Source organism: Callorhinus ursinus, unplaced genomic scaffold, assembly GCF_003265705.2.
Source record: "Callorhinus ursinus isolate GAN/ISIS: 27379988/994484 unplaced genomic scaffold, GSC_fseal_2.0 scaffold8, whole genome shotgun sequence".
NCBI lineage: Eukaryota > Metazoa > Chordata > Mammalia > Carnivora > Otariidae > Callorhinus > Callorhinus ursinus.
The window spans coordinates 680727-693858 of NW_027397070.1; the positions used below are offsets into that span (position 1 = coordinate 680727).

Sequence of the window (13132 nt, forward strand, 5' to 3'; positions counted from 1 at the left end):
TTTCTTTCTTTCTTCCTTTCTCTCTTTTAGGTCTTATTGTTTTATTTGAGAGAGAGAGACAGTATGAAATGAGGGAAGAGCACAGGGAGAAGAAGAGGCAGACTCCCCGCTGAGCAGGGAGCCCGATGTGGGACTCTGATCCCAAGACCCAGGGATCATGACCTGAGCCGAAGGCAGACGTTTAACTGACTGAGCCACCCAGGCGCCCCGACTCCCCTTCTTCTTCTATCCCTAACTCCACCCCATATCTTGAAGGGCTTTCTTTATACACAAGGATGTGGACAGCTTAGTCCACATGTCTACATTCTCTGCAAACAGCCATCCCTTGGCCACCCCTTGGGCCTAGGGCTGTGTACCTAGGTGGGATATCTGTTTCTGGGAAGATGGTCCTTGGAAGAGGTCCATGCAGATCTTAAAAGTGGATCTGGGGACATGTGTGCAGGGAATTCTGGGATCCCAGGTACCCAGGGCATGGTCTGGAAGAGGTTCTTAGACTCCAGAGGGCCATGGTCCTTGGCCCTGTGGTTTTCTCACAGGGAGTAGAGTGGGAGCCCGTGGAGGATGGCCAGGGTGGAGCCTTTTAGAGTGCAGGACTCAGAGCAGGGACATTGCTTGCTCGTGTTTCAGGGTGGTTGTGTTGTATATCATTATTGCCCAACATACATTGTGTTCATTAAACCATGTCCATATTTTAGGCTTAAATATATAGTTGCCATACCTCCAGGTAAGCCCTCAACTGTTTTGCTCCAAAGGGAGCCCAGAAGGCTATTCTCAGCATACTACACTGGGCAACCTGGTTCCGTGATCTGTTTTTGCCTTTGAGACTTTGAGGTGGCTTTATGCAAGTCCTACAAGGGAAAGAAGGATGTTCACACAATCATAACTCCTTCATTCATTGACCTGTTCATTCAACGATTATTTGTTGCATGTCCACTGTATTCCAGGCATCGTTCTAGTGATTGGGGATACAATGGTGAACAAAAGCTTCCTATCTAGCCATTGCCCAGACTTGAAAAATGTTAATACCATTTCCTTACCCAAACAGAACTATTTCTTGGTCAAAGACACACAACTCTCCAGAATAGTTCCTTTTCAGGAAGAGTCTCCAGGGTCAGACTAGCTCTTAGATGTTTGTTTTTGTTGTGTGGTGTGATGGGAGGAAGGTCATGGAGGGAAGGGGAATGTATATTTTTCCCCATTTTCTGAGGTGGCTGGGAGGGAGCAACTATGTTTCCTTAGACATTCTGTTTCTTCGTTCGGCCCTGGTCGTTGGTCTGTTTTACTTTTAGGAGGGAAGTTAGCCCTAGTGTTCTTTTTTCCCTATGCCTGTTGGAAAATAATCCTTATAACCAGGTAACCTTTAGGCAAAACTAGTAATTCAGTAGAGTTTCTCCTCATAATATTCATTTTTTACCCCCTCTTTTATGTAAATATATGACATTGGATAAGCCATTTATACTCTATGTGCTTTGTCTCCTAATTCATAAAATTGAGATAATTGAAAGGATTGTTGTATATGTAAAAATATATCTAAGACCCAAAATAAAAGTGGATGTTGAGAGTGGCATAGCCATCAGATACTTAGGTCACTACTACAGACTCTCTGCCACAAATTCATGTGTTGAGACCTAATCCTTAGTGTAATGGCGTTAACAGGTGGGGCATTTGGGGGGTGATTAAGTCATGAGGGTGGGGCCCTTATGAATGAGATTGGTGCCCTTATTAAAAAGACCTTAGAGGGGTGCCTGGGTGGCTCAGTTTGTTGAATGTCCGACTCTTGATTTCATCTCAGGTTGTGATCGCGGGGTCTTGAGATAGAGCCCTGCATTGGGATCTGAGTTCAGCGGGGAGTCGGCTTAAGATTCTCTTTCTCCCTCTCCCTCTGCTGGCCACTCCCCCTGCTTGTGCTCTCTCTCTCAAATAAATACATAAAATCTTTAAAAAATATATTTATGCATCGACTAAAGACTGAAAAGAAGTATACCCAAACATTGTCAGTGATGTTGCTGGGGCATGGCATTATACATGATTGTTATTTTTTTATACTTTTCCATATGCTCCAAATTCTATGTTTAGGATTCATTATTTTAATAACCTGAAAAAACTCACTTTAAAAAATTTTTAAATATCCTCTGGTTGGTGGCTCTTCCTATGGGACACAGTTTTCTTTTTCTTTGGGACACAGTTTTCTATCTTAACTTCAGAGCTTTCTAAAATTTGCTTTAACAATGGTTTTAATTTCTACTATAATATATATAACAAACAACGTTAATGCATATGATACACTCCTGTGTTTACTCAGATCTTTTGAAAACAAAAAATGTTTCCCAAAGGAGTATATATATATAATATCAAACATAAGTATTAGTACCATGTATTAGTTTGCTAGGGCTGCCATAACAGAGTATTACAAACTGTGGGGCTTAAGCAACAGAGGGTATTATCTCATAGCTCTAGAAGCTTAAAGTCCGAGATCAAGGTGTTGTGAAGGCTGGTTCCTCCTGAGAGCTGTAAGGAAGGATATGTTCCAGGCTCCTCGCCTTGGCTTGTAGGCAGCCGTCTCCTCTCCGTGTCTCTTCACATTGTTTTCCTTTTATTCGTGTCTGTTTTTGTGTCCAAATTTCCCCTTTTAATAAGAATGCCAGTCGTACTGGATTAAAGTCCACACAAATACCTCATTTAACTTGATTCCTTCTGGGGGCACCTGATTGGCTCAGCATTCTACTCTTGATTGTGGGGTTGTAAGTTTGAGCCTCATGTTGGGTGTAGAGATGAGTTAAAAATAAAATCTTAAAAAAAAACATGATTAACTTCTCCTGACCTATCTCTAAAAAGGTCACATTCTGAGGTGCTAGGGATTAAGACTCCAACATATCTTTTTTTGGGGTGAGGAGGACACAATTCAACCCATAACACCACAACGGTTAATGATTACTTTCATTCCAAAGACTGATACATGGGAAAACGTCTAGTCTTTCTTCCTCTAATTGCTTGAAACCCAGTAACATTCTCCCAAGTGAGATAACAGCAACACAGAAATATCAAGATAACGTTTGTTGACCTGTAATATCCTTTTGGTCTTGTGATTTCCTATGTTAAACGTAGTTTGCATTTGTATAGAACACTATGGTTTAGAAAGAACCTTCTATGCTCATTTAATTGATTTTTGTAATCTCTCTCAGAGAAATGAAGAGAATAGTGTTTTGCACAAAATGTGATGTGCAACTAGCAAATTCAGAGAATCGCTTACAATCCAGTTTGTCTAACTCCTCATTCAAGGTTTTTTCCACTGCATAAAATAAACTTCAAGCCAAACTGCCTGCTACTGTGTTTAACGAAGAAGTATAATGTTCCATAAGTTGCAGGGTCTGAGACCTATTGACTTTTGGGAAACATTTCTTTTGTCCAAGTATAGTTACCACATGGGATCACTGTTGTAATTAGTTGCCTTTTTTTTTTTAAGATTTTATTTATTTATTTGACAGAGAGAGAGAGAGAGAGCACGAGAGCAGGAACACAAGCAGGGAGAGTGGGAGAGGGAGAAGTAGGCTTCCTGATGAGCAGGGAGCCCGATGTGGGACTTGATCCCAGGACCCTGGGATCATGACCTGAGCTGAAGGCAGATGCTTAACGACTGAGCCACCCAGGAGCCCGTAATTAAAAGTGTAAACCTTTTATGCTTTATTTCTGTACAAGGTGTTCTAGCATTTTTAGTTCCCTCATAAATACTTCCTTTTTCCTCTACTTGCTACCGAGGGCAAGCTGGTTCTTTATTTATTTTTTACTATTTTTTTTACGTATTTTTAAAATTTAAATTCAATTAACTAGCATATAATATATTATTGGTTTCAGAGGTAGAGGGCAGTGATTCATCCGTCTTATATAACACCCAGTGCTCATTACAGCACGTGCTCTCCTTAATGTCCATCACCCAGTTACCCCATTCCCCCACCCTCCCTCCCTTCCAGCAACCCTCAGTTTTCCTATGATTAAGAGTCTCTTATGGTTTCTCTCTCTGATTTCATCTTGTTTTATTTTTTCCTCTCTTCCCCTATGATCCTCTGTTTTGTTTCTTAAATTCCACATCTGAGTGAGATCATATGATAATTGTATTTCTCTGATTGACTTAGTTTGCTTAGCATAATACCTCTAGTTCCATCCATGTCCTTGCAAATGGCAAGATTTCATTTTTTGATGGCTGAGTAGTATTCCATTGTGTGTGTGTGTGTGTACCAAGTCTTTTTAAGATTTTATTTATTTATTTATTTGAGAGAGAGAGAACATGAGTGAGAGAGAGCACGGTGGGGGGGGTGGAGCAGAGGGAGAGGGAGAAGCAGACTCCCCACTGAGCAGGGAGCCTGAAATGGGGCTCAATCCCAGGACCCTGGGATCATGACCTGAGCTGAAGGCAGACGCTTAACCGACTGAGCCACCGAGGCGCCCCCCACATCTTTATCCATTCATCTGTCAATGGACATTTGGGCTCTTTCTATAGTTTGGCTATTGTGGACATTTCTGCTATAAACATTGGGGTGCAGGTGCCCCTTTGGATCACTACATTTGTATCTTTGGGATAAATACTCAGTAGTGCAGTTGCTGGGTCAAAGGTTAGCTCTATTTTCAACTTTTTGAGGAAATTCCAAACTGTTTTCCAGGGTAGCTGCACCAAGCTGGTTATTTATTCCATAACTTGTGATATCTACTCTGTCAAAATGTTATTAGAAGTCATCAGCACTCACTGATCTTTTACTTGGGAAAATGGAGAAACTGTTCACTCAGAATACATCGGGCAATTCTAGACCTAAAAGAGGCACCTCCTAAATATTTTCTAGTGATTTTCCATTCCCATGTTACATGAGCAAAGGACTCACAACACATTCATTTGAGTATCTAACATGTTTTGATTATTGCAGTTGGCTGATGCAATTAACAGTATGTGTCTTTTGGATTTGTCTCTTTTCCCAAATAGTGTTTTTTGTTTGTTTGTTTTGTGGGTATATGTGTGTGTGTGTGTTACTATTATTGAATTTATATTGGATATGTCTTGAAGGAAGAGTGAATGACATTTAAAAAAATCATGTATATAATCCTGTACAATTACTTTCTACTGGACATGGTACTTTGCATGTGATTCAGATGAAAAGGAAGGGGATGAAGAAATCAGAAGAGTGAGTTGTCCAAGGTCAAAAGGCGGCAGAGCTAGGATTTAGATTTAAGTCTGTCTGATTCTGAACTTGTGTGCCTCTTCTTCCTCACCTCATTCCTCCCTGGTAAGGTGTATGATTCTACCTCAAATGCCCTACTCTCACTGGTCGGTAGGGATTAGTGAGGGAGCTGGTCCCCTGTTTTACATTTGTTAAGTGAAGACTGAGAAGCAGATGTTAAATGTGGACTTAGATTATAAAAGGACACTAGGGTGTCAGGAGATGAAATGTCCAGTTCAGATGGGCTCATGTGCTCTTTTGTGGAATAAGATTAGCGTTCTCTGTTCGTCTGGCTGGATAAGACCAATGGGGAAGATTTCCAGGCATATAGTTCCAGGTCAGGGGGGTTAATCTCAGCTTTATGAATATCAGACTGACTACAGTCAATGACCACCTTCTGAGACTATAGAAAAGTGATGGGGAATAAGGAGCCCAGTGGATTCTACCCTCTGATGTATTTGCTTCATTCAGACCAAATCTATAAGGAGTTATACCTTAGCAAAGATCTAAAAAGAAATCCAAGTTGTGGGTTTCACAAATGCTGTTGTGCTGGAAGTTCTTACTTTTTTTCTTTTTTAAGATTTTTTTAATTTATTTGAGAGAGAGAGAGAGAGAGAGAGAGAGAGAGAATGAGCAGTAGGGAGGGGCAGAGAGAAGGAGAAGCAAGGACCCCAACCCTGGGCTCGATCTCAGGACCCTGAGATCATGACCTGAGCCAAAGGTGGACGATTAACCGACTGAGTCACCCAGGCGCCCCTGCAAACTTTTATCTTTTATTCTTCCTGAGTGCTCAGTTGAACCTTGAGGGGAGGCTCATTCTGAGGAGGCGCTGCCCCTGCTTTTGGCTTGCTGCTGGGGACAGCCCCGGGTGAAAGCTGACAGGGTGGGCTCTGGTTATTGCTACTGTGCCTCTTTCCCAGTTTGTATCCCAGTCCAGGCTCAGACTCCACAACAGAGCCTAGACCCTAGGTCCTTGTTTATACCTGGAATATGAAGCAGGTGACAAGAGTGACTGTGCTGATCTTGGGTGAGTTACTTTGGGATTAAAAGGAACTGGGATGTGGCCTGGACTGGGGTCTGGAATCTTGCCTGCTAGCATCACTCTTTACCCAACATGTCGAGGGCTGGCTGTGGGGTCCTATATTTCTCTAGGTAGAAGATTACCATTTATGTGCCAGGTGTCTCAGGGCACGTCATCCCTGAGCTGCTCAAGCATACAGAATGAGGCAATCTATGGTATTCATACTACTGTTGCTTAGCTTACTGGTGCCCTTCCGTTTCTTACACACACACACACTCGCATGCGCGCATGCACTATGCACACACCACTACATACCCTTACACGAACACTGCACACAACATGGATGACATGCCTCTTGGCTTTTGAGAAACTTAGCCTCCATCAAATTATTATATATAGTCATACAAATTGTGCACACTTCCTTGGCCATTTTGAAGCATCTGTGAGAAGGTTTCCAAGTCTCCTCTGTGTTTAGATCTCTCCCTCTCTTTGTTGCTCCTCTCTCTCTTCTTTTGTCTCACTCTCCTGGTGTGGGTTGCGTGGCAAGGAGAATGGAGATGGAGAGGAGGGGATGGGGAGAGTTTTAAAATTCTGATGGGTAGGATGGACTATTTTTACAATATATGAGGCAGAAACAGAGATTGTGAGTCATGATCACTTCCCAGAGTTGGGTCCTTTGGGGGCCAAAGGGAGACAGGAATACTTACAAAGTTCCTGGGAATCTTGTTAGTGTTCCTGCGGCTTCATCAGGACTGTAAGGATATTATTATTATTGTTGTTGTTATTATTATTATTTTGGTGGGGGTTGTCTCTGATTTTGACAACGGGGAAAGCAATATTTGATAGCATTTTCTATTGAGAGTGATAGTCCATCGGATTGGAGAGTGTTTCCATCTAGCTCATCTTAGGGTTTGGTGGAGAAGTAGTATTATGGGAAAACAAAAGTTACAGAGCATTAGAGCCCATAAACTCATCTCTGTTGGCTGACATCTTTCTAAACAGGGGTGAGGAGCCTGCTGAAGGTGAAGCAGCGTCCTGGGTCACTGAATGCTCAGGATATAGCCAGCCTTTCTCTCAAGTGCACTTTAGAAGACCATGCTTCCCTGTACTACATGTGGTATAGATAATATCCTGGAAAAAGCCCTGAGTTTCTGGTTCCCATAATCTCACATGGAGTAAACGAGGAAAGGAGATTCACAGCATTTGAACAAAGACAAGAAACATGCCTTCCTGCACATCACAGATTTGAAGCCTGGAGACTAAGACACCTATGTCTGTGTAGCAGATTTACAGTGACTCCTAAGTCCCTGGAGCCTCTACCCAAACCAGCCGCAGAGAGTCCAGCCACACCCCTGACTTGAGACTTGAGAGGGTGGGGTAGAGGGGAATCTCTGTAATGTTTCTTATGAAAGTAGATATCCATATCATAGCTGAGAGGCTGTGTGTGATTATCTAAGGAAGACATTAGACTATTCCGGATCACTGATCCATGAAAGGAAATTATAGGTGGAATCTGGCCCAGAAAAATCTTCAAAAATTTTCTATCCGCATTGGTGTTTCATCTTACTCTTGTTCATGGGATCTCAGCTGGGTGATGCCTTGGTTGTAGTTAGGAGGAAAAGAGCCCTGTCTTTGAGATAGAGGGGCCAGGAGTATGGTCCATGTTCTTTCAAGGAGTCACTGACTATGAGCAATCACCACGGTTAGGTTGAATTTTAAGTTCTAGTTTTATAAATGAGAGTCTGCATGTTGAACACTTTGAAATAATAGCCACTGAGGGGTGGTAGAAAGAGCCGTGGGATTAAAAACAGTGAATTCGATTTCCAGTTGTATTTCATCTTTGCTACTTGCCCTCGGGTAACAAAACAGAGTAGAAAACAAATAAGCTGTGGAGGTAGGCATTCCTGGGGTTCAATCTCAGATGTTACTCTTTGGTCAAACACTTAATGGTATCTGAGCTTCGATATCTCCTCTATAAAATGGAGATCATAATACTATCTTCCAGGGTTATTATGAGGTTAAAATAATACCACACTAGGGGTGGCTCAGTCACTTAAGCATCCAATTCTTGATTTTGCTTTAGGTCATGATCTCAGTGTCCTGGGATTGAGCCCCATGTTGGGCTCCATGCTCAGCATGGAGTCTGCTTGAGGTTCTGTCCCTCCCCCTCTCTCTTCCTCTCCCCCCCTCACGTGTGCACTCTCAAATAAGTAAGTAAATAAATAAATAAAATCTTTAAAATAAAAATAATATCACATTAAAGGTCCTGCACTTAATCAATACCTGCCAGACTAATGCTATCAATATCCTGTGTTGTCATTTCTGTCTAATGAGGTTGTGAAACCTGATCTGCCAACCCTATAAAACTGGAGGATGACATAAAATCTTGTGGGTTCAGACTCTTTATAAATTGAAGAAGACCTAAAGAAATATAAGAACTTTTGGGGGGAGATAAAACTCTTGGTCTTGTTATCTCTGACTAAAAAAAAAAAATCAATAAATTGAATAGCTGTTTCTCTGCAGAAAGATCACATGATTTTTTTGTGCATGGCTTTCAAAGTTCAAGTAGATAAATGATGGCTCATGGAATGATTGGTGACTGGACTCCCAGGATGGATGGGTAACTCTCTGCCTCCAGGCTGAAGACAGTCTGTGTAAATAAATGATTATGTTCAGACCTTTGTATAATTACAGAGACCAGGATGAGTTTTTGTCTGGGTTTCCGGCAGTCAGTAGTTTATCAAAGTATGCAACCCTGTTCTGATTTAGTATTACGACTTCCATCAGAGTGAGCAGAGCAGAAGTATTCATTAAGGACTCATGAGAGCAGGGCTCCAGCTTAGGTCTCATCACCGCACTAAGCACATTACAGACACGCAGCATGCCTTACTCAGATGCGTTTCCAGACTCACATGTGCACACACAATTTCTCCCCAGCCTTCTCAGGGGTTCTGGTGCTATTCCACATAGCTCGGAGGAGACAATATTCTCTTTCTTAGGAGGAAGACAGAGGAAATGCCCCAGAGCCCTATCTATGAATACTTTTCAAAGAATTCTCTCTTCCTTTCTACATCTCTCAACTTCTCTTATAGGCTGGAGGCAGGTGAAGGGCCTAGGGTTTCAGGACAAATTAATCACTCTTACCAAGTCTCATTGGTTGTGCCTAACTTCTTAACTTAGATTTTATAGAAATTTATCCATATTTGACCTAAACTTTAGATGAAATGATGAAAAACAGGAAAACTCACTGCTTAATTAAATTTAGTTACTATCCATTTGTTTCCCACAATGAATGCCGACATTGCAGCTCATTTATATTATATTTGATGGCTATATTACTCTTTACTTCTGTCTTTTAAATAAGATCCATAGCCTCTACCTACTGGTCCAGCATGTTAGTCGGTGTGTTCATTCCTCTCTATGTAAGGTAATGTACAGAGAACATTTCCTACTCTAGACAGCCAATGTTGGGGCGCCTGGCTGGCTCAGTCGGTAGAGTATGGGACTCTTGATCTCTGGGTTGTAAGTTTGAGCTCCATGTTGGGTGTAGAGATTACTTAAAAAAAAAAAAAAGCCAATGTCATAGCCAGAAAAAAAAAATATTCCTAGCATCATTAATTGGTTTTTCTTTTTCTAAATTCTCTAAGTTACTTAAAATAATTTCACATTTTTATCACCCCTTTCTTGTACATTTTCCTCTCTGCAGTTTTTAATCACCTTTATTTTTACTTTTGTGGAAAGGAACAACATACTTTCATTTTCTCATTTTTAAATGTTCTTTTAATTACTTATCTACTGAGAAGAACCTACCTTCTTCTTTTTTACTTTTCAACTTTTGTTGGCTTAAAGTTCCCAGTTCTTGATTATGCATTCTGCCTGTTCCTTTCTGAATCGCTCTCTAATGATGCGTGAAATAGCAAGGGACAGGGCAAGGCTTACTAGAAGAATTACCTCTGTTTGGCCTCCAGAGGGCGATGTTGCACAAACTAGAATTAGAGTTGAAGACCAGCATCATTTCTTTCGCTCCTCCTTCCCAGAGTCCACTGAGGAGTCCAGATGCAGCCCGCCCTTTGCAGACAGTGACCTTTGAAGAACTTAGAAGTCAGATTTGTCAAGCAAGAGACTCTTCCAAACTCTCTGGAACGTGCTTATGCAAGATTCTGAAGCACTGACCATACACATTCTTCCTTGTTCCAAGGGTGCTGTTTACTCAGCCACATTCCTTCCGGCTCAGGGAAGATCTTCAAAAAGGATCCTACGGCTTCTTCATTGCTCAGCCATGACCTTGGCTCCTGTCTCAGTGCTTATGATACTTTTTTCCCTGAGTGAGTAAAATTCAATTTCAGCCAAGAACTGTATTACAACTGCTCTGAATAGAGACAACTCCTCTTAATAGGTAAGTCTGTCCTGGTCTCACTGACTCAGCATTGATGTTTCAGGGGGAACCGGAGCCCAGTCGGTGACCCAGCCCGATGCCCACGTCACTGTCTCTGAAGAAGCTGCTTTGGAGCTGAGGTGCAACTACTCATCTCTTGTTCAACCGTATCTCTACTGGTACGTGCAGTACCCCAACCAAGGCCTCCAGCTTCTCCTCCAGTACTTTTCAGGGGACACTCTGGTTAAAGGCATCAAAGGTTTCGAGGCTGAATTTAGGAAGACTGAAACCTCCTTCCACCTGAGGAAACCCTCAGCCCATGGGAGCGATGCGGCCAAGTACTTCTGTGCTGTGAGTGACACAGTGCCTGGGACTGCAGGGGGAGCTGAACACAAACTTCTAGAGAATGTGAGGCTTTCAGTGGTTCAAGGGACCAAGCTGGGGCATTTTCAGTAAGATCTCATGTTCTATAAAGACAAGAGGAACAGAAGGGACTAAACTGCTTAGCTCTTGTGCAGACATGGTAGTAATCTTCAAAGATTCAGGATTGATGATGAGAGGACAATTCATGAGAGAAACACAAGGGCTCCAACAGACTGGAGACTGGAACTTCCTCGGAGAATCACTTCAGGTGGGACAGTGTCAGGGACGGGTTTTGTGGGGGGATTGCCATCTGACCTGGGACCAGACAAGAGAGTACCATGACAGTCTACATCTGACGGTTTTAATCCATTAGGGGGCACTCTAGGCCTCCCCCTTAACTGAGCAACTTTCCTTAAGATCCTAGATAATTCCATCTGTTTCCATTTGGAAAACTGAATGGAAAGATGAAGGTTAACCTTAGAGGAAGGGACTGAGGAAAATGTGATAAAACGAAATCACTAAGCATACAGGGAAAATATTTCCTGAAAGTTTCTGTCATTTACTCAGCTCTTCCGTTTTAATATAATCTCAAAGAGATGGAGCTCTGATCTCCATAAATCTGTCAATGGATCAGGTTGAGGGGGGCCTGGACTGTGCTAATAGGACAGAGATGATTCCTGGAGCACAGTCGAGAGTAGGAATCTGTTAGAGCCAAGTGGGCTCGAGGTTCCAGTAGAAAACATTTATATTTTACTTTTTTTCTTAATTTTTATAACTAAACATTTTTGAAACACACTTCTACTCCACTGACTTAGAAATGACTCCAATACCACTGATAAAATTTCTTCTCCCGTATCTCCTCTGAGATAAAGAAATGAGGGAACTGAGGAATAGAAGTAGAGAGAGGAGAAAAGGGAGAGATGTAAGGTAAGATGGGGAGGGAAAGGAGAAACACTCTGTTTGAACCGCACAGTGTGCGCCTCATGTTCACACAAGTGGATTCAGTTGTGTGGGTCTCATGCCGTGAAGGGAAAGGGTTGGGTGGGAAGGCAGGGGGCTGGGAACTTTTTGAGACCAAGGTGGCCATCCTATACTTGTCCTATTTCTTTTACTACCAGTTGAAGTCTTATTGTAGGACATATACTATGTTCAGGTATAAACACAAATCTGTGTTTTCTAGATTTACAAAATGATTTTAATTTCTTTCATTTGTATTTACTTATCTAACAAAGGGGGTTAACAAAATGATATGTACCGTGAAACAGTTTTCCTTTGTTAGATATTCCATATAAATAAATTCTCGCATTCTCTGTTAAACTACGTGTGTTTATTCTTGTTTAGAAAGCAGCCTCCTGGGGCACCTGGGTGGCTCAGTCGTTAAGCGTCTGCCTTCGGCTCAGGTCATGATCCTGGAGTCCCGGGATCGAGTCCCGGGATCGAGTCCCGCATCGAGTCCCGCATCGAGTCCCGCATCGGGCTCCCTGCTCGGCAGGGAGTCTGCTTCTCCCTCTGACCCTCTTCCCTCTCGTTCTCTCTATCTCTCATTCTCTCTCTCTCAAATAAATAAATAAACTCTTTAAAAAAAAAAACACCCCACACAAAAACTTAAAAAAAAAAAAAAAGAAAGCAGCCTCCCTGCAATTACGATCTTCCAGGATGTACTGACCAGACGAGGCCCCTGTTTCTGTCTGAGTTGCCATCTCACTTTTCCTACCCTCTGTTCAGACTTCCTACACCTAAAACAGTTCTGAAAAACAAAACAGAAAGACTGGGAAAGTTGGATATCTTCCTTTAGTGCCTCCTCTGCCCAGTCCAGCCTGAATCCTCCACCCCCAACACACCCACACCCCCGAGAAACCTTACACACTCAGCCAGGGCTGGGCCATCATGGGTGGAGTTTCCTGTTAAGAAGCAAAATGACAAAGCTCGAGTGTGAGTGTCATTGGGGCTCAGGGGTTCTGGTGGAATGGATTGGCTGTAACAACACAATTTCTTTGGACCCAAGCCTCTAAACTCTGCACAGTAGGGGTGTTGGTAACTAAACAACTACACAAGGAATCATGAAGAGACGCTGCGGAGGTCTGCTGGGGCTCCTGTGGGTCCATGTTTGCTGTGAGTGGGGGCTGGGAGTGGTCCACAGCCCTCAGTGGTGGGGGAGCTGACGCTGAG

The 13132-nt window shown here is 42.5% G+C and overlaps 1 gene segment (V, D, J or C); it reads left to right on the top strand.

Moving 5' to 3' along the window:
* Window positions 1-11056, top strand: part of LOC141373215 (T cell receptor alpha variable 8-4-like) — a 12850-nt gene extending 1794 nt beyond the window's left edge. Inside the window, 1 exon segment of the V gene segment in view lies at window positions 10665-11056. Coding sequence covers window positions 10665-11056 — 392 coding nt within the window.
* The last annotated feature ends 2076 nt before the right edge of the window (window positions 11057-13132 follow it).